Genomic DNA, 26815 nt, shown 5'->3' with positions numbered 1-26815 from the left:
TCCAACCTAAAAAGCCAAAGTACAGTACTATGCAATACAATTACAGCCTTTAATCCATAAATTTATGAACCCATCATTAAATAGAACTGTCAATCAGAAAATACAGTAAATAATAAAAAACATAACCATATTCCAAAAGTAAATGTTGAGTAAAAACATTAACAAAAATAATAGTTTGCGTGCAACCTTTTCTTGATCGGCTCCCTCCTTTATCTGTATATACACAGTAGCAATATTGCGCTTAACACTGAATATATTTGAAAAGGCTTAAGTTACTCAATAGAATCAAAGGTCTGTAGATGAAAATTACCATAAATTAAATGTATGTTTCATCTGAGAGGAGTCTAATACTGGTGACATTTTATTGCTCATTTTGACTCATATCAAAATAAGGACAATATGTGTTGGCGTCGACACCCTAGGGGAAATAAAAAGCAGCATATATATATATGTAGAATATTTGATAAATAAATGTTACCCATGCATAGATTACAGTATGGCATCTCAGCATTACTCTGCATACAGGAACCTCACCGCAGCCTGGGTATGGTTAATACAGAAGACAAGTCTTCCGAAAAAGAAGCGAACACAATATAGGACGAGATAACTAGGAATGATTATCATGTCCTGGATTATTATGATGAAAAGTGCCGACAATCATGCATATGATGAAAATTTGGCCACATTTGTAATTAGTTTAAAAACAAGAGAATTCCACATCACACTTAAAAAGGCCAAACAGCAACCAGGATTTACTATTGCTATAAGTCTCTGAAACATGTCACCACATTGGGTGACATGCCTATAATACCACCAACGAGAAAGGCAGAACTGTGTTTTGGTAGTTTGTGTGTTGGGATAACGAGTTTAAAGGGAGTGTGTGTGAGAGAAAAGTTATGTGTTTGAGAGCACATTGAGGTTTCTGAACCTGGAGTCACGGTGGAGGGAGGTTAAGTTGAGGCCCTGTCCAAGTTAATGAGAGTCTGATGTTAAAGGAGACATCCCAGAATCCTTTGCAAAGTCCGGGGCGTCGGCAGGCGCAGGTGAAGAGACTCTCTCATAGATAAAACTGTAGAGGCTGACGTCAGGTCGAGTCGTGCGGCAATTCCTGCACACCAAACTGGAGTACTGGTTCAAAAGGTTGTACAGCCTCCCTGCGAGTGAAAAGGAGGGAGGGGAAGATAGCGAGAGGAAGAGAGACAGAGGGAGGGGGATGGTATAGGGGTCAAGAGAAGGAAGAAATATGAAAGGAGATGAAAACAGGATTAAAGAGAAATAGACAAAAAGTACAAACAGAGAGTCAAAGAACGAGCGGGAGTGACAACTGTAACAGAAAAACAAAACGAAGAAAAATGAAAGCGTGTTCGGGCTCATTTATAAATCAAGCGCACGTACACACAGGCACACAAGCCGTGAGTTTTTTCTCTGTAGCTCCACTTTAGGAAATGGATGGCTAGAGGGGAATTTCTTTGAAAGGCTTCAATAAATGTCAGCGGGGGGGATGAAAAGAGGGGGAGGAGAGATACTGGGGTCAGTTCAGGCAGTAATCCACTCTGCAGCTGAATGGATAGGCTGAGGAACAGAGATGGCCCATAAGGCGGAATAACTTAACATTGAGATGGACTGCATTCTGATATTTATGAGTACTGTCCATGTAATGACGCCAGCAAGGACAACCTCCATGTGCTGTATGCGCCTTAAAAGCCCCACAATCCTAACAGTGGCTGGTATCATCACCATTCTCAGTTTAAGAGCTCACCAGAGGCAGGGTTGACGAGAAAGTCTAACTCCTACAACAAAACTAAAAACATTTACGTGGTGTACCCCTGTGTGTGTGTGTGTGTGTGTGTGTGTGTGTGTGTGTGTGTGTGTGTGTGTGTGTGTGTGTGTGTGTGTGTGTGTGTGTGTGTGTGTGTGTGTGTGTGTGTGTGTGTGTGTGTGTGTGTGTGTGTGTGTGTGTGTGTGTGTGAGAGAGCCTTACCGACGCCGACTTGTCTCTCAGTGAGGAAAGTGTGGATTTCATGAACATCTCTCATAAGCTGAGCATCTCCAAATGTGAAGTATGCCATGTCTCTCCCAGCCTCTGCCGCAGCCATCAACTGAATCAGCGCTGAAAAAGTGAGAAGGAGAACGCTGAAGGGAAATCCAGGAAACAATAAAGTACCATATTAGCATCATTAGTATCCTTCAGTTTCAGAACGAAATCATAAATGTGTAATTGACCGCTGAAAATAAGCTGAGGAAACCAAGTAATTGGTCAGTAAGCTGGATAAGGTACGGCTTCTGGCAGAAAAGAGCGCTAGAGACAGGGGCAATTTGTACCAGAAGAGTAAATAATCCACCACTGGTAGCATAGCCTCATCAACAGCACTCAATCTTTTAGCCCTTGCAAATTAGGTCTTGAGACCTTTAAATATTTAACAGAATGGATATTGATTCCAGATTAAAACACACAAAACAAACGTCATTTGCAAAAAGGTCTGTATTCTTTACAACAACATAACAGCTCGGCCTTGTGTAACTACCACATCTCAAGTCAGCTCCAGAACTATAATGTAAAATACATTTATTGCCTTCTAAAAATACCAACGTTGCCAATTCCACGACTCATGGGCGGGGATCCCCGGAAGCTAATATCATCTCCGGGGACTTTGTCAAGTCCAGTGGATCTATTCATAGCGCGCTGCAGAGGAAATTAACAGCTTCAGTTCCAAATGAACCTGTACACAAACATACAAACCGTATGTTTCTCCAATCCCATTTGCATCCATAATGCAGGACATTTATGTGAAGATGTGAGTTTTAGTACAGCCCAGCCTCCATGAATAAGTATGAACGAAATTACAGTTAATGAAAATGTTTAAGACATTGACCAAAAAACACAACCAGTCAAAATGTGCAGTGTTGCGTACTGGAGGGAACAGTAAAGGGGCCCCTGCTTGTGAAGAGTGATGTTGTGTAAGCCCGCAGAGACCTGCATCAACCTGGATTTATGGTGTCCCTTCCCTGTAATCAATTGCCCTTTTAATGGAAAACATAAATGTGTGTCAGCTGATCAATAAAAGGAGGGAAGGAACGGGTGACTGACACCCTGGGAGAGCAACTAATTGACCAGAGGAGTTTGGGAGAAACCAGCATCTGTAACTGTGTCGTATAGTTCTTCATCGGGAGCTTCAATGGCTGGGACAAGCAGTGTAGATGGATGGCTGATCATGTCTGAGCGACTCATATTAACCTCCTGTTTAAGAATCCGGAGTTAATATTTAAATGTGAGCAATATTATGTATCTGCTGAGCTCTAGCAGTTGTAACATTTTCGCTCACATGTATTCGAAAACATTACTTTAAACTTGACGCTAAACACAATCATTTCCTTCCCCCTATTTGAATGCATGTTCGTAATTCAGTGAATGATACCTTTGAGCCGTGTGTCTCCACCAAAAGCTCCACAACCCCAGTTGCCTGTGGCGACTGCAGAAAGGTGCTTGCTGTTAGCGTTATTTCGGAAGAATCCGCAGTATGCCTGGGATGAACGCACAGGGAGTAGGAGTAAAAGAAAAGAAAAAGACAGAAAGAGAGACATTTTCAATATTTTTGATTATCTCTTTGCACAATATACTGTATTTGAATTTTAGCATGATGTATTGAGATGGGTGGGTTTCATGTGGACTAAACACAGAAAGCCACAATGTTTAAGTGTAAGACTCAAGCTTGAACCATAAGAACATCTTAAAATGCAATAAAGCCTGTGAAAGTGCACATAGCTGCATAATATTTTGCCTAATTTCACAACAGAAAGAGTCGTAAATGACAGTACCTCTACTACATATAGGTTTGGCATAATACATGTATCGGTCAGATAAGCTTTCGGTAGTCCTGAACTAAAATCTCCAATTCTGTAATTAACATTTTGGCAGGTGCCCTGAAAATATCCACCACCATGAGCTTTTAGTTAAAGTAATAATTATGTCCAGTTGATAGAATTGGAGTGAAAGTGGTAATTTGACAAATTCAAGAGAAAATTGTAATTTTCACTATGGTGACAACACACATCAGCAGGACCTTCAAGTATCACGCTCACTAGACTTTCCGCAAGTCGGTTTATATGGAATTGGAATTGTGTCGTTATGCTTCATCACAGTTCTTTGTGATGGCAACAGTACATGGCTGCTGCTCTTGACCATCCGGCTTTGTTGATTTGAACAGGAAGGTCAGTTCTACTCATTCTATTTCTACGGAGTCCGTCTATTTCTGTCACTTACTGGCAATAACATCTTTTGGAGGGTACCGAGAGGTGACACTGTATTTCATAGCTTTCTTGTATCCTTTCCAAAAGACATCCGTTTGGGAATGTGTAATATTGTTTGTTAGCTTTGAGTGTAAATCACAATTTTCTTCACAACAGGATATTATAATGATACGATTTCGATTTATTCTGATTCAAGGGCCTGCGATCGATAGGAGAAAGAATCATTAACCATTTAACACAATCAGTGACATTTATATCAACTCACAACAAGCAACTAAAATATGATTTGACGGGTTTATTAAGGAGTTTTCTCATATATTCAAGTAAAAACAAAACATAATTTTTTATTAAAAACAATAAATAGAAAGTGGGAACGGTTTATCTTAGATATTGTCACTTTGCATCTATGATATTGGATCGTTGATTATTGAATCAGTGTATTGATCAAGACTGATGTATCATTGTACCCTTAATGTAAGCCATCTTCATTTTTAGTTAAATCGCTGCGCAAACACAGACAAGGACATTTCTCTCTCACCTTGTTGAGTTCTCTGATCATTTTCTCAGGAAGAAACTGATCTAAGAATTTGCTGTATCTAAGAGCATCAATGGCCACAATCTCTGTACAGCGTCTCTGCCAGTCATCCCTGGAAATGAGAGAAAAGAAATGAGAGATAGGACTGACGATGACTTCTCCTCTCATCTTTCCTTGAACTTTTTCTGCCTGAAGTAACACACTTTTTTTTGGTTTAAAATATCAAAACAAAGCAATCCCAAATTATTAAATAGTAATATGTGAGGAAAATACCTGGCAGTCTCATCCTTGTGGCTGTCCTTCCATTTGTAACTCTCAGCATAGCCACTATATTTACTGTACTGTTCAGTGCCTGCAGAACAAAAAGACAAGAAAAAAATACATCGCTCAGTATTCAGCAGGCAGAGCACACAGTGGGCCTAAATCTGTTGCAGCCCCTTATTTCTTAAATCACATTTAGTGCTTTCTATGCTCTCCATGTGAGTGCACAGTATCAGCTTGTATTGGATTGTCATAAATAAAGGCCATTGATTTATTAAGTAATCCGCTTTGGGCTTTGAAATGAAAAGCTTTCAGCCATAATAGGAAGAAATGGTTAGAACAGAAGAAGCTCACCTCGGCCACATTCGCAAAAGGCTTGCAAAACATGAAACACCGCCGGATCATGCGTTAATTGACAGGGTAACATACGCCTGGTCTCAAGTAGTTAGCCTTTTTATAATGTGTACCAGTATGTGCTCGGGGTTAGCGCTCTAAAGATTTCATCATTCGTCTTCACAAATACAGCTGCGCTCAATTCTGAAAATGATGCCTATTAAAAGGTTCCACACATTATGCATTAGGTATGAGGTTGAAGTTTCGCTGCACTTCAATGAAGAGGTGTTTAACACATGATTAACATAGCTTCTGAGGTTCTACTGTATGTATTGGCAGAGTAACGTCTGCCACTAGAAGAAAAGTTCTAAACTCTTTTTTTTTTTTTAGAAAGCAATGCTAAATACTATTCTTTGAAAGTATCTCTTGAAGAGCAGTCATTAAAAGCTACTTTTACTTTTTCATAATTGACTTCATTTTATTTCAAGTATGTACCATCTGCCAATACTTGAAGTCTCAGTGTGAATGATGATTTTCTTGTGCTTTTCTATGACAAAGTATGACTCAAGCTAATGGCCTGTAATGCAGCCCGGACATAACTCAACAATGACTGGGCAAATGAGAATTGTGTTTGTCAGAACTAAAAAAAAAACAAAAAAAAACAAACATTTATTTTAAACATTTTGCACTGATAACCCAATTCACTCTCCATCAACAGAGGTGTCCTCCTCCTTCACCTTGAGCTTATTTAGCCTGGCGACTGCCCATGACAGCCTCCTGGAATACAGGCTTCCATCACTAGATTACATTGTGGCCATCTACCTTCAGATCCAAAAGCACTTATGAACAAAAACTGATGTGACGTATAAGCTCCAAATGCATTGGAAGACCCATGTAAAGGCACCTCTACAGATAAAGAAATACGATTAAGTCGATAGAAGATAAAAACAAGGACAGACGGATATAAAGAGTCTACAAACATAGATGAGGCTGTAAGAGGAAACACTGAATGCGTGCAAGGAATAGTGTGCAAGGTTTAAATGAATCTATGGCGTAACTGGTCCATTCCATTAGTGGAGCAATGACCTTAGTTGGGCAATAAATTCCTTTCTGTCCAAATGTAATAAAGTTAAGTGGAGAGGAGGAGGAGGAGGAGGAGGAGGTGGTGGAGGGAGGGATGGAGGGATGCAGAATGATGGGTAGCAGGGATGGGGGCAGTGACTAACCACTGAAGGTGACTTGGAAGGGATGGGAGTTTCAGAGAAGACAACATGGCGCCATTCAAAAGAGACTATCCTTGGCTTGCTGAGAGGGTAATGAACGAGGCAGAAGTCGATTTTAACATTAACTGAACAGAACTGGTTGTGTTAGTGTGTGTGGTAGGGATACCCCGATTCATCGGCATAACATCAGTGTCACCGGATATTCGCCTTGTTGACTGCCATCAGCCTATCGGCAAAAAATGTGGCATTCTCAGGTGTTAGTGGCCAGACTCAGACAACAGTCCACTATCATACGCGGCTACTGCAGCGTTACACTACCAGGGTAATACTGTATATTAATATGTTATTGCATTGTAGAGGCTTTTACGTTTACATTTAATTTAAGTGACACACAAAATATTTTTGTTGGACTATGTAGTTACTGAAAAATTGTTGTCGTGTAGGTAGGTTAGTTGTATATCAGGCCAAAGGCTAAAGGATTTTTTAGCAGTCATTTTTCATGTGAACGAAGATATATTAAAGGTTGTTTCATACATTTGTATGAGTGAATGTGTGCTCATTCAGGATGATGACTCAAAAACAGTTCAGTACCATTTTATAATGAAAATGTCTTTGTTTCCCTCTCACAAAAGGGGAAATAAACAACAACAAAAACAACCAGACATTAGCATCAACTATCAGCTAAATGTACTGGTATATTACCAGTGTGGGATAGAGGCGATAACACGCAACAAGCAATGTAAAGAGGTAGATACAGGGTTCTGAGGTGTCAGACCATGCAAACTCCTTGTCTCACCATATTTTGTTTTCCATGCATCTCCCTTGCTAGGCACAAGATCAAAAAACCAGCAGAATCAATCAAGTGTAAACATTTGGGAGCTCCATTTATATTTGAGTTGCTGCAGGCGCAGCTAAGTTAAAATGCATGCCCTCAAGTTAAACGGATGGATTTATCAAACCGGATAATGATGCCTCTTGTGTCATCAAAGACAAATCTGAAGGATCATTTTATTGCCTCTGTGAAATCCAGGTACCGAAGCAGGACAAGTGGATGTTAAATATTTGTTTTGTCAAGCTAGATAAAGTGGCAATAAAATAAATATGATGTGGGAATAAATCAATCGACTCAACTGAGGTTATTTCAAAATGTGGTGAGTCGGCAATGTGATAATGTGATAAGAAAAATAAGGAAGGCAAATTTGAATCAACATTCATGTAATTGGCTGAATTAAATCATACAAGCATTCTTTTGAGTACTCCTTTATATTAATGTTGCTATTTCACATGCTATGGCAGATATTTTGCCCCTATGATGTTAATCTGTGCTTGTCCTTTCTTTGACCAGTGGTGGGCGAGGTACAGCAGTGAGGCAGGAAAAAAGGCAGGATGGCCCAAAGAGAAGGAGGAGGAGGGAGGCGAGTGAGAGGGCACAACACTTAGAGAGGTTGACCCAAGCATAGCGAGTTGGAGGTTGAAAAATAGAGCAATTCTGCTGGAGAGAAATTAAGGATAACTGGGCAGTCCCAAGTGAATCAATGCAATGGATTTACCTTCAGACCAGATGGAAGGATGGGGGGCAAAAAAAAAAAAAAAAAAAATGAACGGAGCCCAATAAACACACAGGGCTCAATGAAAGAGAAAAAAATAGTTCAGCCAATGCTGTATATAATACTAGAAAGACATGTGATGTGTGTGGTTCTATAAGAGAAAGAAGAAACCTAAATAAAAATACAACACATGGCACAAGGGTGCCAGAGTATTCAGTGTGGTAGCACCATATATTTGTTATTATAATCATAATAATAATAATAATAATAAATAGGACTTATATAGCGCTTTTCTAAGTACTCAACGGTGGTTTACAACTAAAGAACACATACACACATTATTTACTTCCTGTTAGTAGTTATAAAGTATAACCACAAGCGTAAGGGGACTTACATGACCAAAACACATTGGTTCTCTGTAACTGTTGATTCACAAGATGCTAATTGGTGGATACATTGTGGGCACCATGTCACAGAAAATCATAACCGGGTGGAAACCTATAAATAACCTCTCCTAATATCTACTCTCCGTATAAGGACATCAGTGCATGCGGAGGAAAATTTCAGCCACTGGTACATGCAATTTCTTTCTTTTGCTCATTCACTGCCCGGAGGTCATTGACATAAGGCCATGGTTAGAATGTAGATGAACTGGCATTAACCCAGGCCCAATGTGTGCTAGAGGTCACAGTCCGATAAACAACAAACACCACACAAATGTCATAATTTGCCAAAAGCAGAGAGGCAATCCTGAGGTCACCAAACCAGAAACTCAAAAAGAGATGCTGCCCATGAAATCCCAGACAGAATAAGTGACTATGCACAACTTCGGTCCATGAAATGAGAATACAACTAATTTTAGCTGCACAAGGGCCAAATCATTTCAGCGTTCCTGAGGAGGCTGAACATTAGAATACCATGCTAGTTAGAGCCCACCTTCTGTCCTAAAAGGTCCTTTATTTCATATGCCATTACTTGATTGAACTGAATGACTTGACTTACCTTCATATTGTTATGTTTTTTTTTAATTTCATATAAATGATTATATACTACTTTGATATGCTTTTGTTTTCTACAATCTATTCATTGTACTTAGCTATATTTTGTATACTGACATTTGACTACACTGTAAATCTGAAGCCAAAACTCTACCTCTGTGGACAACACATTTCTGTTTTATCCCATTTTCCAACTAACAGGTGAAGAGACAGGGAAACCGTTAAAGAAGGAAGGAACCGATTCAGTCACATGAAAGAACCATGCTTAATAAAAGTGTTCAACAGGCGCACTATTGGGCTGAAAATTATGAGCGTGTGAGACTACATACCTGTGACGATGAGGCATTCATTGTATTCCATAGCTTCAGTGAAGAGGCGAGAGACAATGAGTTCAGGGTTGATGAGGAACCTGATCTCTTCCTGGACCAGTCCGTGTCCTGTTACTCCACCACCTACAAACCTGTTTGCAAAGTCGACCTAATGAAATAATATAATAAGAAAATAAATGGCAGATTTAACCAAAATAGCACAATCCCTCAGTTATATTCACAACAAAACAAATCGTTAATATATTGTGCTGCCCGTTCAAGGCTGTTAAGAAGAACTGTGAGGTTTAGCTACCGTCAGTCCTGTTATTTGAACAAATTACTCTATTAGTGTCTCCTTATTATCTGTCACCCACTGTGGTCAATTTATATAGATAAATGTCTAAGGATTACAGCACTGCTTCCTGCTTGTAAATAATCAAATCAGGACACCATAGCAAAACAATGCACAGGAAATCTAAAGAGATAGTTCAAATATCTATAAAATCTACTATTAATGGTGAGCAGTAATGCAACATCTGCATGCATGTCTGCAGACCGCCTATGTTTTAAATACGGTATAATATTTTTGGTATTCCCTGTGAGAGCTCACAATTAAGTGCTGCACCCTTACTTCCCTTTAAAAAACCAAGTCTGACAATGGGAAGAAGGCAAGGGAAAAAGAAATAGATATCCCTGATATCTATATCAACCTGAAGGCCAAAGGCTGAAAGATGATTTTACAATTATATTGTTCTCAATAGAGCTACACCAATAAATCGTCTGGGCCAATATACCGGCCTATAAAAGCTCACGGCAGATATATCAGTGTATATGGCAGTCAAAAATGAATCATTAATATATAAGATATTTTCCAAAATCAAAAATGCTACAATATGTCTGAGTTCATTTATAAACAGTGTTCCCAATAAATAGTAGTTGATGTGGTGGGTTTATGGGGAAAAAAATATGAATCGGCCAATAAACTATAACTATTTCATTTTGGGAGCCTTGAACTTTGGTACTTGATCTCAGGCATGCAATGGCATGATTATGTTTCCAAAAGAAAAAAAATCATTATTACTGAACCATATGGATTCAAATCAAACCCCGATTTCAAATTTTTTTTCATGAATTACTATAAAATAAAGAGCACCGAAGATATGTGCTCACAACTTCACTATTAAATTAATAACAATATCCCAGATAAAATTGCATATATATTCATATATATATATATATATTTTTTTTTTTATTAAGTGCTAAAAAAATTGTAAATAAAATTTTAGTTAAATATTTTGATGTGATACTAGAGCTTACTGCCATGTAACCCCACTCCTTGTTTTTGTGTCATGAATAAAAGGACAGCCCATTCAATCACAATGCTGTTATTCAAACAGCCTGTCAGGGGTGAGGGTTCTGCTCACTGGCCCACAGCTACGTCAGTCTGTATGATAGTGAGTGTGTTGTCTAACCAGTCGCTCAATTCCTCACCTCCTTCACTGGTTTACCCCTGACCTCACTCCACCCCTCACCCTTCAATCTCACCTCCTGACAGAATGACAGCTCACTCTGCCCTATCAAAACTCAACCCACAGCTAGTGCCCAGTCTGCTGAGGTAGCCATCAATCCACCAGCGAGACTCCCGGCCCACTGGGTCGCCCCAGTAAGATGGCTCACCCTCGTCATCTTTTCCTCCATGCGCCTCCTTCTCCCTCATCCGTCACCCAAGGGTCTTCTCCTCCACCCTTGCCTCTCTGAGTTACTCAAGTGTATACATCAGCTGACAGCTAGAGTAAAAAATGCACTAGCCATCCTGGAACACTGGGGGGAGGGGGTAGAAATAGAACCGATAACCTTCCCAGATATGCACCAAAAAATTGATTTTCTGAAGGTGGTGGACAACAATTTCAGACAAGCAGCAGTGTCTCTGACTTTTGAAAGCTACACAGAAGGCATGGTGATGGTCAAAGTCTGTTGGGTTTGACCACAGGAAGTGCAAAAAAAGGCATGCTACATCACATCTGACACTCAACAAGTTTGATACCAGATTTGTGGTTACAAAAAGGAATCATTTTACAATGATCTGGGGGCACTGGCAGCTATATATACCTTTATTACACCAGGATGAATAGCTTGTTCTACTTGGCGTTGAATGCAAACCAGTAAAAAAAATTCCTACCTGCAGCATCCCGTAACCATCATCCTCAATCGTCCCTTCACAAGTGATATGTAGGCGCTTCAGCTTAGTCTGGGAACTTGACAAAAAAACGTTCACTTATTCTTTTACCAAAGAATAATTGACTGTATTAATTATATTGTTTAAGGGATGAAGCCACAATATGCTTCAGCAAAGTATGTAAATACTAAAAATTCAAATTTCCAGTATATTGATCGTATGCTCCAGAGTTGAATGAAATAAATCAATTTGAATAAAATAAATGAATATATATCAGTACTTTGTAGGAATTTTTTTTTGGAGAAACAGCATCCTTAAGCCACTCAGACAACATCAACACAATTCAGATTTGTTCAATCAAGTTGTGGGGACATTTAAATGATTTTTCGGATCAAATTTAACAAAATTTAAAGTAGCACTGTATGATAAGAATATTCATTAAAGCTAGCATTATATTAGACACATCTAAAAAAGCAATATCCTTTCATATGTTGTGGATGGATCATAACAAAATTGAAAACATTAAATGAATAATACCATAGAATTTACCTTTCCCAGTTTGGAGGATTGTTCAGTGTTTGTCTTGTGAATGTAACAAGACCCTTGGGCTCTTCAACAAAAAAGAGGAAAAAAAACATGATCAAAAAATATTCTGGACCGAAAAAACATGGAGAGCATAACTGCATTACATGGATATTATTAATGCTTACTGGTCTGCGTAACTCTCCTGAAGTAACACAGCAGAGTTTTCAATTTTTCTATTTTCTTTAGTGAAGAACCTTCAAATAACCTGAAAAAGAAAGCAAATTGGAATTTAGGTTCACATGACTGACCTAAATCTTACACGTGAGAGTCTCTGACAAGACAAAATATTTTTAGTTAAAATATACCGAATAAAATGTAATGTGTTTAAGCAGATGAGAGACATGGATGTTTCACTCAGAGTCATTATCTATAGCTCACTGCACAACCATGCCATGGCATGTCATGAGTGAGGTCAAGCTTTTAAACTGGCACGATGTCTCTCCCATCTACCTCCATCCTTCATACAATGGCACTGCCTGAGGCAGTGTTTCAGTTCTTCAGAGTTACTATGAAAACTAGGGTGGATGGAAGGAGGAGGGAGAGAAAGACAGGGAGAGAGAGGGGGAGAGAGAGAGAGAGAGAGAGAGAGAGAGAGAGAGAGTGAGAGAGAGAGAGAGAGAGAGAGAGAGCACTGGGTGGAGAGCTTAAAATCACCCCATACTGGGGCTCTCCCTTCATTAAAAGCAGACTGATGACTAATCGCAGTTCAGCATCCATCTTTCCCTGGCACTTTCTGCCCAGGCCACTAACAAAATAAATACAGAGATGAAACATTAAATGGAAACAGGTAATGCACTTAAAGGAAATACAACTAATTAATTAGGCCGTTCCTGCATATCAAATTAATCTTTCCCACTATTTACATTCCTTACACAGTGCCTTATTTGTGCACTGTGACACCCCCCCCAACTCCATTCCCCTTAGTCAGTTTCAATTTGGCAAATTGTACCCTGCAGGACAACCTGCCTATGAGATAGTGTAAGTGAAACACAAGTGGATGACGCAGTATTTGCAGTATAGCCACAAATCCTATCTCGCTGAAGACAGAAGGGCAACTAATTATGAAGGATTTAGTCACAAAATATATTACAGCAATTTTCATTTTGAAGGACCATCACATTAATGATTTGGTTCTTATCCACTGTGACCCTAACTAGTACATAAAGTGCACCAGGAGACAAGACTTCTTGCCTTTTACCATTACCAATAATGCTATTTTCTCGCAAATGAGGTAGGCCACGTCGTGGTCACTTATTCAGAAAACAAAAACAGACGATTTATTTCTCAATAACAAGCTTTTATTCTTGACTAAACAGTTAAACAGGCTTCCTGTGTCATTTTCTTGTCATAGAGAGGAAAACACAAGCTAAAGAGATAAGTCTGCCTTCTTTCCTCTTACTCAAATCTATCCATCACTTAGCAGAGGACAAACCTTGACAGTTCTGCCAAAACAGCAATCAGCAGATTGCTTGCTGCTCTGCTTCTCCAAGACAGAGCACTACTGTAGCTGATAAGCAAAGTGACGGACACTCCCTCAATTACAGGGGGAAAGGGAGGGCCAGTAACGATCCAGGGCCCATTTTAGACTGCAATGGTTATCAAGTCTTGTCTCATCTTCTCAGAAACACATAGACTTTTTTTTTGCCTCTTGCTCTTTCCTGTATTTCACTGCCGGCAAAAGCGAAATGCTGATGGTGAAGGCAGGCCTGCAACCAAGTGCTGGCATGGGTCTGAAACAGACAGCCCTGACACTGGAATCAATGCTTACATTATTACAGAGGCCTCTTCACTTAGCCTGCCACTAACGTTTGATGTGAAGGCAGATATCATGCACCCATACAAATGAAAGATTGTGAGCGTACGATTATGGTTCAGATAAAAATTAGGGAAGCTGAAGTGGGGATTTTGAACCAAGTGACAGGACCAGATATGGCCATCCGATCATATGGGATTCATAATTCATCAGGCTAATTACACTGTGGACAGAAGTTAGGCCCCATGCAGATCGCAGGGAATATTAAAATGATAAAGTACTAAACCTACCTTTCATGTTTCGCAAAGAGTATAAGCGCGGTCATAAAGTATCGCCAAACTGACATCACTAGTATGTCAGGCAACAACACCAGAAGTGATCACACATATCACTAATGAGGAGACAGGGCCTCAAAGAAATACAGGGAAATTGAATTGAGGTGAGTTCTGGACAATGTCCAGTGTGGTCTGAGATGCCTACAGTTCATAAATACCACGATGAATCTGCTAACAAAAGCTCATAACTCTGTAACCAACCCAACCTCATCCTTACACAACTTTCTAAGTATTATCAGCTGCTTCCAATATCTTGAGAACAAATAACAACAATTAAGTATATATCCAACAGAGAAGAGGCTGGACCTCATTAGACATTAGACAGACAGAAGGCTCTGATGAAAGGCAACCTGAGTGTAATACCGCCTCACATTCTGCTGCCGTCTGCACACGTTACACCAGCAGAGCAGAGGTTGTGTACTTCTGATACAAGAATATAGGGCTGACTTCACTCGTGCCTCCTCCGTCTATTCCAAATAATGTGAATCCTCAAGATTATGAGAAACCAGGGACAGATATACAGCTGTGCCCTTTAAAAAAAAAAAATGTCTATCAAACAATCTATTTCAATTAGCCATACCAGAGTTTCTTAACAGACCACTGGTTCTGAGTAGGTAGAAACAGAGAACACCAATTTAAAAAACCAACTCTGAATCTTCCTCCCCCACAAAAAGACATAACAGAAAGGCTCAAAGAGACTCTCTGCCCACAGTCCAGGCTATAAGGTGACAGGGGCAGTTACAGCATGCAATGTAATCTTACAACTATTAAAGCATTTTTTAAACATAGATATACTCTTTGACAATAAAACAAAAACAAATGAGATACCACAACACCTTTTTGTGACCTATTGCATGCAAGCTAAAAAAGAAACTTCAGTTTCGCAAATTTACCGGACACTTACTCAATGAGTCGAAGCTGAGTAATAGAATTCATCTATTAAGGGTTTTCAAGGCAGTAGTGCCCCCTTATGGAAATCAGTTTCCCCTGAATGGTAGGATCACTAAAGATGGAGCTACCTAATCAAAGTGCTACCAATATGAAAGAGATAGCTGTACCTAATCATGAAAGTAATAAAAAACTAAAACAATTTAAGGGAGCATTACCCTGGATGTTCCACCATCATTTAGGACAAGATAAAAAGTATAATCATGCCAATAACTCAAATCATGCTTCAGTCCAACAGCATAGTAAGCTTCATCTTCTTTAAGCATACAGACCAATGGCAAACTCAGGATCAATATCTGATCAAGATCTGCTCTCCTGCTTAAAGTAATGGCTTGCAAAAGGCTCAAGGGGCAAATCTAATTTTGTGAATAAAATACTAACCACTGCAGCTCACTTAATTACCCTAAAGTGCTACTGAACATTGTTTTGTGTCTCTTCAGTGTACTAAAAGGGATGGTGTGACTTTACCTGTAGAAGTTGATTTCAGGATAATTGCAGTACTCCGACTTGCGGGAGTTGCGTCGGGGGAATGTGCAAAAGAAGGAGTTGGCCAGAAGACAGGCTATTTGCTCTTGAGACAGAGTCAGGGAGTGGTTGATCCTTGACTTTAGTAGGGGAATAGGCTAGGAAGAAAAAAAACACAGACAAAGAGACCAAACCTGAATGACTGGAGATCAGAATGGGAAACATAAGAACATAGAGAGATGAACAAGAAACACACAAGGTTACAGGAGTGTAGTACCGTGGTTCTGATGGATAATGGGGGAAGATAATTAGTTTAGCAAATCTAGCAAGCAGAGGAGACGAGGGGAGTTCCATTAGGTAAATGGGTGGTAGTAATTAAGGTCCTGGTTTTCTTTCTCCCCCAGGTTTGTTCAGTCAGACACACAGGGCCCATCTATCTTCACTGATTAGGGCTAAAGAGCCTCCCAAGGCTGCCCAGTTAGCAGATCAATACCAGCTCCAATAACACACACATAAACATTAGCCTTGACACTTAATACTGTGAGTCAGAAAGCTTCATTATCCAACTGTTACAATTAATTCTGAGGTGAAATCTGTACGAGAAATCCCCTCCCTTAGTTAAACCTGAGCATATTTGATGCTCGGCCCCTGGTTTCTGTCTCCAATAAGAACCAGAGGGATTTCTCCATCCTGCCCAGTTTATTTAATTAAAACACAGAGGGCTCTGAAAAAGATAACTGAATTTCAAAAAATACCAATGATGTTTGGTTTTTTTGCATTGATATAATTGATGACAGAGAAGGTAAATGAAGACAAATGGGGATGACATTTAAAAGATCTCTGACATGGATCAGCTCCATTTAATGGGAAGAAAAGAGAGGGCCCTGTTTCTCAGAATATATTGCACAGAGGACGGAGGGCTGGTGTGGAAGTCCAAAGGAATTGACAGAATTTAAAACATTTTAGAAGAGGAATTTCCTCAAGTGCACAAGCATGACACATCAGAGGGATGACTGGTAATGAGACAGACCTGTCCTCTCGTAGCCCTCTTTTCTAATGATGCAGTTCTTGATTTGGAGCAAAAAGGGGCATTCATTATCTAGCAGTTCCAACTCATGAGCTGATCTTGTACTGTACAACATCCCCCATCCAACATTTTGCCTCTCCTCGGTGCGGACTGCACACACTTACATCCCTAAACACCGCTGATATCTTTTTAAAACCATTGTCTCACAACCTTTCCATATCCTCACACAACTCCTGAAAACGCCCTAAACATAAACTACAAATCTACACATTCAAAAATACTGAAATGAACTGCACTTACCTTTGTACAAAGGAAAGGAGCACTGAGTGCGAGTTCAACCATACTTGGCAGTACGACCTCAAACAGGAGTTGAAACTCTGAATGCTCAAGATACTGGAAATAAGAGGGAAAAAGACAGATGCAGAAGTACTGTTAAATGGGATATCTCTATGGAGCTGACTGCCTAGTTAGGCAGGCAGTTATTCAGAGCCGGCAATCACAGTGACTGATTAGATATGAAGTGACACACTGGTGTGCAACAACACTGATTTTTTTAATAGGCAAGGCAAATTTATTTATATAGCACTACTGGTACAAGCAGTTATTCATAGTGCTTAACAGAAATGAATAAAATAAAAGTATAACATCGTAAAAACAGCAGAATAATCATACAAGACAGGAAAATAAAATAGCCAATAACTAAAATGATAAAATAAGCAATAAGACAAATGCATGAATAGTAAAACAAAGTCACTTAAACAATTTAAACATTAAATTAATCAAGTATTTTTGAGAGTGGTGAAAACTTAAACAGTCTGTCTTAGAGTAGCAGTTCCCTCCTTATTTTAAACATACAGATTACCATTTAGAAATAACAATAATACAGAGAAAATATATATATATTTCTTTTTATTTATTTTTTATTTGTTTTTACCTTGTTAGTTCATTTAGTTCAGACAATTTGTTCAAATAATACATTTCTGCTTTGGTTATTAGTTTCTCATATTTGTACATTAACAAATCCATAATTCTTATATTATAGAAAGCAGGTTGGTTCTTTGATGCCTTACTTTGTACGAATAGATTTTGAACATTTTGAAAATACAGTTGAAAGCTCAACATGAAATTTCCTTTTCAATAATTGCAATACTTTCTTTGGGGGTTTTGTTTTTTTTTCTCGTTAAGACAAGACAGAATAGCGTGGCCAGCTGCTTGATGAAAACTTTGAATGGTCTAATAACTGCTTGACAGTAAGTCTGAGGTCATACCCCCAATACTAGTAACCAATATCTCAGGAAAAGATACTCAATTTTCTCATATCCAACAAGAAAACTCAGTGTCAGTTAGGGTTACAGAGGTTTATTGTTATTTAAGGGTGAACTCCTACTCCTCAGAAATCAGTAATCCCAACACTTCGGCAGTGGAAGAAGAAATAGAACCAGTTTCAGAAGAAAGTACCATAAATCTGGGAGTGGGCCTGCCACAGCCCAAGCATCCATACTTCAGACTATAGCTTACCTCAGCACCCATCTGCAATTCCCTCGAAAATAAACACCCAGTTATTCCATCATAGACCCAGATTTACAACGCAATCACTTATGAGTATATTGGCTTCAAACCTCACGGTCATCAATCAAGTGCCTTATTCTATCAAGGTAAGCAGGGCAGTTTGTGCTGATTAAATGGACCTTCTGGAGCAAATGCAAATGACCAGTGTGGAGAGAGTGGCAGGGTGGCTTGATTTCCAACAGGAAGTCTTTGGTGGGTGATTTGGCCATGGGCATTTATATGGCTGCAGAGCAGGTCTGACTAAATGCTGTCAGATGTAATGAGCAGGCTGACGTCATAAAGCTCTCCTGCGGGACTAATAGCTGGTAGTTGGTGATGGTGCAGGGTGTGGTCAGAAAGACCCCCCCCCCCCCCCCCCCCCCCTTTCCACAGCTACAGCAGCTGGCCACTACAGTAACACACACAGGTTAGGGCTGCACACACAAACTGTACCTTTCACATCAATACACATGACAGACCTCGTTCTGGCAGGCAGTCCAGATTTACTGCTGCAAAGGTCAATGATCGATCACACCCTGATCGTCCATCCATTCTGCTCTTTACAAGTTATTTCAATTTCTGGGAATCCCAACCAAAGCAAGTCTCAAGTTCACATATGTATTACCATTTAGAGGCCCAAGGATGTTTTATAGAAACAGACATAGAAATGAAACATGTATATAGAGTTTGTTGTTGTTCTGTTGATGAAATGTACTATTGGAGCATGAGCTGTACTTAGTCCTGGACTGTTTTTCCTGCTCAGCCCCAAGACATTCATCAGAAAGTGACACAGTGACAGTTTCATTTGGCAGGGGAGAAACACAGACAATTTACAGACAAGCCCTAATTTGGATAACTCTTTTCCCCCCTCTATGGCTATTACACGTCGAGCGTAGTGTCAATCACTGGCCCAGGGGCAATGTACGTCTTAACAATTACCACGATGCTGCACAAATGTTGCCCCAGATTTAACTAGGTGGTCTTGGCCGATGAGTCCAACAGTTAGGATTCAAACCCATCACAAACTGCAGTGAATAAAAAGAGCACAGAAGCAGTAAAGTATTATGCCAGTTATTAATCAATTATCCAAAGAATGGCTGAACAATTCAGTGTATGTGATTCTTCACTACATTAGTGTCTCTGTGAAAGATAGATCATTTATGCATGTCTGCTGTAGAAAGGCAGCTGTTAATCATTCCTGCTCAATGTGATGCTCTGAATGTTCCCTCATACTGCATCCATTAACTGATGTAACTGAAATGTAAATGAAAGAAAGCAGTCACAGGTGTTTTGTATTGGTACACATGCTTCTTTTCATATTCCCGTGTCACTTTTGCCAATTTTCTGCATGTATCATAATTTTGAGATTTATTAAGTTTAGGTATTCAAACCCTGACTTGTCCTTCTACTGTGAGCATCGTCCTCCCCTGCCGAATGCCTCAGCAGGAAAGAAATAGGGGGAAATACCGTGATCAGGGCAGTAAGTGGAGCTGCTGACGCAAAGGACTCCTGGAAGGGCGAGTTTCTAGCTGGCTTTACTAAGCATCTTTGCAGATTTAATGGGAACTTTTAATTAAATTGGATTAAGCTATAAAAAGGATCAAGTGGCTATTGATCCATCAAGCTCTCTGCTTTACTCTAAGAAATTATTTTAGACGGGAGGGGGAAAAAAAAGACAAATTTGGAAAAGTCTGAATTTAGCTGAGTAATCAATGATGAGAAGGGACGAACAAGTTCAGATATCAATATGACTGGACCACAACAAGTATTAAACGTTCCGGCTTACTTGCAAAAGCTCCATTAGAATAATTACCTTGTTCGTAATGGCTCCAACTAAGAAATGAGCCCACCCAGATAGAGTCTGACGGTAAACTACATGCTTCACCAATTATAAGGTAACCAAATTAGGCTTTTAGCAGAGGATGGTTTGCCATCTATTTAAAGACTGTCTGCCTGTCTTCTTTTTGGCCACTCTGGCTGGTATTATGGCAATAATAGTATACTATAGTATAATATAGTATATTTAGACTCACGTTGAGGTAAATACACTGCCAGTAGACAGGCAGTACTGCTGATACTATATCTACAAGAATTTCTGCAAAAGGACTGATGCTTTACTTGAAATGCTACATTTTTAAAACAGTTTTAAAAAGTAATCTCATAACCATGAAAGAAGGGTATAATAATCCCACATGGGAAGAAGTTTCTCTGACAACAGGTATGTAATGACAGTCCCTAACTGGGGAAAAAAAAAATTAAATAAAGAAGGGAGAGAGAAAAAAGAACGCCATTCCCCTGGTTCACCCGCAGCAGCTGCCGCCGCTATGCTCTATGCTCATCTGTCCTAACTGTATGAAGCATATTTGCTCCTGTGAGACTCTCAGGTACTGGCAGGGGACGACGCACACTGATGGGCTTGCAGCCAAACAAAAGAGAGCAGGCTCCCTTTGAGATAACAACTCTGGCTAAGTATCCACTTCAGCTTCATTCTTCATTAGAGTACATTTAAAGGACATGATTAATCATGGTGAGTTAAACAAACACTGCCAACAAAGTTCACAGCGGCTGTCAGAACTGTGATGCACACAACAGGCTGCATTTCACTGATATTGTCCATCGATGGCAATTATCTTAAATTACAAATATGAAAGCCTGCTAGATAGTAGATTAAGATATAAGAATAAACAATAAGGTATTGTGTTTTTTTACATGAGGTTTTCCAACCAACAAATATGATTTAACAGGTCATATGCTTCATGTTCAGCCAAGATGCATGCCTAAGACATGCATTAGAAATACAGTAGGGTCAGCAGGCTTTAGGGAAGCTGTTTTAATGTATATTCTTGATCTTTAGTACAGGATCAGCCTATAAAAAATAGATTACCTTCACGTTTTATGTTTTTTGACAGCTTACCTCTGTGCAAAGAAGATTCAGGGCAGTGAAGTCCCATTTCTTTGCATGGGCTGTGTTGTATCTCAAAATAGCATCCTGTAGAGGGAAATACAGAGTTATGTTTTTAAAGAAGACCATTTTAAATATATTAAACTTTATTTAAGCAGATTTAACAGCTTTCATACACACACACTTAGGATCTCAAATTACAAGGCTTCTTTTAATACATGACACAAACTCTACTTGTTGCAAACCCTGCCACCGTGTGGTTGTTTATGGAATAGGTTTTGTATTTTTGAAACTCCTGTGACAGCTCAATTGGAATAATACCTTAGAAATGCTCCAGTATAAAAGTGAAATGTACCAATTTAATTTTTAAATTTGAAACGGCATCTTCTCCTCACTGTTTTTACTTTCCATCCACGCTAGGGTGCCTGCTTTTATACACAGAAACAATGTTGGCAGGGTGGATAACTCTGAAAACAAGAGTCTCACATTTTGGTGTGGATGGGAAGACAAAGCTTTTTGCCAAAATGATGACTACTCAGACATGTTGAGCACTGCGTGGGAAGCCAACTTTATATCTCCTATTTCTCTCTCTGTTCTCCTGAACCACAACGTAAGTGATTATGGAGAGTAGGAGGTGGCAGAACAGAGGTTTGAACTGCTGAGATCAAGCAAAGTAAACTGTGTCTCCCCCACTTCTTACCAGACAATGGAGGTAATGTTTACTGGTGTTGTTTGTTAACAACTTCAAGATCCTCCTCACCATCTACAAAGCCCTTCACAACCTTGCAACCTCATACCTGACTGATCCCCTCCATCGCCACTCCCCCACTCGCCGCCTCCGCTCTGCTGACACCAACTTTCTCACCCCCGTCACCAAACCAAATATCGCACCCTGGGGGACCGAGCCTTTGCCATCGCCGCCCCTGCACCGTGGAACTCCCTGCCCCTCGCCATCAGGAACTCAGAAACACTCCTGTCATTCAAGAGTCAGCTTAAATCCAATCTCTTCAGGATCACCTACAACAATCTATTGTTGTTCTATTGTTATTATTATTATTATTATTATTATTATTATAAAGAGAGGAGGGAGAAGAAGGCAATTAGCTATTTTCTTAACTTTTGATGTTTCAGTGGGGACTTCAATATTATTGATGCAAGTCACGACACATTAGGGCTGCGTATTGGCAAGAATCTGGCAATACAATACATACCATGAGACGAGGGTTATGATTTGATACACTGCGATATATTGCAATAGCATAAGTAAGGCTATATACTGCGATTTTCTAAATAAAATTTCAGTAAAACTGTCATAGTATTAAGAATACACTACCATATAACTGCTACCATACGACTGCTACCATACGACTGCGTTGGTACAATGGAGCGGAAGAGTCAAATGGGTGAAAATGTATTACACTAATGAACCACTGTCATGTCAGTTTTTCTTTGGAGCATTATTTCACCTCCTTCCCAACAAGCTAGCATGACATGATGGTACCACTGCTCTTAGGTTACCTAGTTTATATGATAACAAAACTTTCATTCTTGCTTCAAAACAGAGCCCTCTACAGCCTATTAAAGACAATAATGTTGGCTGAGATCTCTGCGGTCCTGCGGCTCTCAGAGGGTTCTTGGAAAAATCCTTGTGTTTTTGAGAACTGCTACAGTATCACAAAACATGATATCACAATACTTACGTGTATCGATATTTTCTTACACCCCTACTTCACATGTTGAAGCTGTTTAACCTATCTTAAGCCCTATTTGGACGAGATTAGTTTAACATTAGAACGTGGGGTAAAATCATTTTACCTCAGGACGTCAGTAACATAAATGGCCAATTCGCACAGTATTAAGATATCCCTGCATTCCACCAGAGTTGGGAGGGGTTACTCCATTTACGCACTGCTGTCACCTCCCTGTCGCCATGTGCGTGCTACGTGGCTTCCTGATATAACAAAACTAACTAAACACGAAACTAAAGGACAAAATCGATTATCTAAACAAAGGGATGAGTGCTTTTAAAAATGTGGAAGCTATGTATTGACGGGATATGACAATATATCAACATATGTTTTACAGAGGGTTGTATTAGGACGGGATTAGTTTTACCTGAGGTATTTCTTCTTGAACCTTTTACAGAAGGTGAAAATCGCTGTATTTTTACTGACATTCTCCGTAACAATTACTGACATGGCGCAATCTTACAGACCTACATTAAACTAATCCCGTCCGAATAGGGTTTTAGTAAGGACACAGAGTATGTCCTGTCCGGGACACTTGTCTTACCCTCACATCCAGAGAACTTTTAAACCCTCCCCGCAGGGCAGTGTGGATCAGCTCCCACCGACTTTGGACACCTCCTCCATCCTACATGACACAACAAATGACAAATTGGTTTTTGTCTTGCTGTGGCACAGTGGGTTATTTTGAAAAAATGAAGCTGTGATGCACTAGAATACCTCAGCCTCCATAGGAAACAGATTCTTCTCAGAGCAGGGCATCTTCACGAACACATCATCCCACGCATCTTTAAACTTGCTGGGGTATGAAACAGGGACTTCTCCCTCTCTGAGGAGATCTGTCTGTAACCGGGGAAAAAATTGGCAGGGAAGACAAAATGACTTTTCAGGTTACTGTTGTGTGTAGAGAAGTGGTGATTGAGATAATCACCAAAAAGATGCAATGGCTGGCTTTTGAAACTTGGAACATGGTGTGGTAGATGTTGTAATATTAAGAAGACAGTCACTTTAGCTCTGTTCATTATTTCTAAACAAAATGAATTATATGATTGCTGTATGGATCATAAACAACTGAAAATCAGCTGTCCTGATTTTAATGTAGAGATGATGTGTAACGGTAATTAAAAATACAGCATTCTTGTGATTTAGCAGGTGATGGCGAGAATCTAGACGGGGTGACAGCGGCTAGTTGATGGTAGAGCAAGTAGAAGCTACAAAGCGGCACTCGCAGTGTTCCTGTGGGACTTGTGTGGAGGACACAGCCTGATAGTAGCTATACTGACAAGAGGCCCTGGGGGAATCACGGAGGATGGTTTCACTCCCTCACGTTTCTCCATCTTGTTTTCTCTTATTAATACACCAAGTGCAGACCCACCACACAATGCCCAGTCGCATCTGCACACACATACACAGAATACACATAGTACAAGAGGCAGGTTACTGACCCTGACTGTGACAGTGTGGTTAGGCCCTGCTTTCAGGTGAGACAGTGGGGGGGCACACTGGGGCATTCTGTTCAACTCGTCTATGGGTGTCCCCAGCCATCCTCTGTCCATGTTATGTAATGCGAATGAAACGCTGTAGAGAAACAACAACAAAAACTGAACGGGTTTGAAGCGCATTGAGGGCATAGTGGAACTAGGACACAACAGGGAAGGTGATTCAGGAATCAGTAAAGACAGAAAGTGGAACACAGAAAATGTTCACAAGTACCTTTTCAGAAGTGCATCTGACTGGTTTCCAATTGAGCCCTGGCTCATATCAGATGAGCCACTGTACTCAGTTGTTGCAGCATCCTCAGTTGCCATGGCATCCTGACTGACTTCTTCTTTGGCCAGACATCCACAATCAGAGTCTTTGACAAACTGCTGTGATTCCTTTGCAAGGCCAGGGTCCTTTGCACAAGCACTGCCATCATGAACCTTGTCTACAGAGCTGTTGATGGGCATGGTTCTACAGATGGGGCTGTCCGGACTCAGCATCTCCTCATCACTGGGTGTACTAACACCCTTCCTAGGACTATTACTAAGACAGAGGGTGAGCTTTGGATTTGGAGAGTGTGCAGCAACGCCGGCTGTTTTAACAGGGTGAGGACCAGGTGAAGCGGACCTCTTAGATTTCTGCCCATTAGAGCACTTAGTTTGAGATGTGTTACTTCTGCTGTCTGCAAGGACAGATTCATGCAGCCCACCTGCAGACCCACAGTCCATCAAAGTCTGAGATTCTACGTCATCTTGTGTGTCTTTTGGCGTGTCATTCTTTTGCGGTCCACAAAAGAGTTCATCTTTTCCTTCTGTTAAGTCTGTTTTTGGAACATCGTGGTTTACACCCTCTGCCTCGTATTCAGCAGTCACACTGCAGCAGGACAGAAAAAGAACAAAGAGAAGAAGGGCTTGTTGGTATGCTGAATCTAGAAAGTGTACAGCTTCCCCTTTCCTAGAGTTTACTTTGTTAACAAACATAGTCTATGTGCATATTCCTTATTTAGAAACTTACTTAGAACAAATCATGCAAGGCCCAAGCATTAACAAAAACTTTGGGCACATACATTTCTAATGCAGACCTTACTGGTTTACCTTGTTTGAGAATCCATCCTCCATCTATTTTCGTCAGGTCAGACAAGGTGAATCAACAACAGCTGCTTGAGAAAAAAAATAAATTAATAAATCACATGTGAAAAAGCTGCCACATATTTGATAATTTTATCCATGCCTACAAAGTTATATTACTCCACACAAAAGTGCCCAGTTTCAGGAGGCACCGGACTTTACCTAGAGCCAAATAAAGTGTTGTTTATGGATGTTATTTGTTTGTTTGTTGTGGTCTCAGCTCTCCATTCAGCCTCTAATTTCTCACAATGTGTAACTTATAATGCCAGCAAGAAAAACTTATTCTGACAGCTTTGAAAACAGGATTCTTGCACCTTCTCCAAAGTCAAAATCAAGCACTATTAAGCATTTCAAGGTGTATTTTCATGCTTTTCCAGCACCTCGCAGCTGTGGTAAATTATGTCTTGTATACAGTACAATACTCGGTATTCAGAATACTTATTATTGTACTTGTTTATCACATTAAAATTACATGTTATTAACCTATAAACAACCAAAAAGGATGGTGTGAGGCGGCTTTCTACAAGAGGACAAATTAAAGGAAAACTAACTCGACTAATAGATCGACGGGAATATAATCACAAACTATTTTGATAATCTGTCAGTCATCAACAGTCAATTTTCATGCAAAAATGTCAGAAAATGCTGTTTTCATTCTCTCAAACATGGATATCTTATTTTGCCTGTGTCATCATCCCATATAACATCATTTAATTTCAAGCAGTTTCAAGCATTTTATTCAAAATACAAGCACTTTTCAAACCCTGAAAAACCAACACTAAAATGCAAGTGTTTTTTCAAGGATTTCCAGCACCAGTACGGACCTCAGACTGTATGGTACGAACCCTGCAAAAAGCTACAATTAGCTAGCTAACTAACTCTACCCAACCTTATACTTTTGACATTAGGGCCACCTTAAAAAAGTTATTAGGATAGTAACGTCACTGGCGGTATTTCTTTCCGATGTATGTGGTTAGTAGCTTACTATCTTGGTGCAAACACATCTCGCAAGACAAAAAAACAAGTCATCTTGAGCTAACTTAGCTTTGATTGGCTAAAGATAGAAAGCGCTAACGTAATTCGACCTGGTCAAACTACCAGTGCTGTATGCATTAAAACAAAGAGAAACGACTTACACGCATGCCCCTCTTTGTGTAGGACTTCTGAGATGGGTGCATTACATTATTACTGATTTATTTTCATGTACAAGTATTTCTTCCTTGACCATATCAACCAAATGTTATCGTTCTGGTTTACTCTCGTTGTTGC

General features: G+C 39.8%; 1 protein-coding gene across 1 annotated transcript; it reads right to left on the bottom strand.

Annotated features, from left to right (window-relative positions):
• parga (poly (ADP-ribose) glycohydrolase a) lies at nt 1–26815 on the bottom strand. The gene is made up of 18 exons (XM_083923308.1): nt 26683–26815; nt 25514–25575; nt 24651–25292; nt 24383–24515; nt 23658–23780; nt 23485–23565; nt 21205–21279; nt 17043–17135; nt 15719–15873; nt 12340–12419; nt 12179–12239; nt 11633–11708; nt 9475–9622; nt 5057–5135; nt 4787–4895; nt 3417–3522; nt 1982–2110; nt 1–1154 (listed from the first exon to the last, which is right to left on the bottom strand). Exons 2-18 carry the CDS (start codon nt 25528–25530, stop codon nt 973–975), a joined length of 2289 nt encoding a protein of 762 aa, XP_083779434.1. The 5' UTR covers nt 25531–25575; nt 26683–26815; the 3' UTR covers nt 1–972.

This window comes from Echiichthys vipera (genome assembly GCF_963691815.1).
Source record: "Echiichthys vipera genome assembly, chromosome: 11".
NCBI lineage: Eukaryota > Metazoa > Chordata > Actinopteri > Perciformes > Trachinidae > Echiichthys > Echiichthys vipera.
The sequence above is the reverse complement of the archived record's forward strand: the minus strand, read 5'-3'. Positions and strand labels throughout refer to the sequence as shown.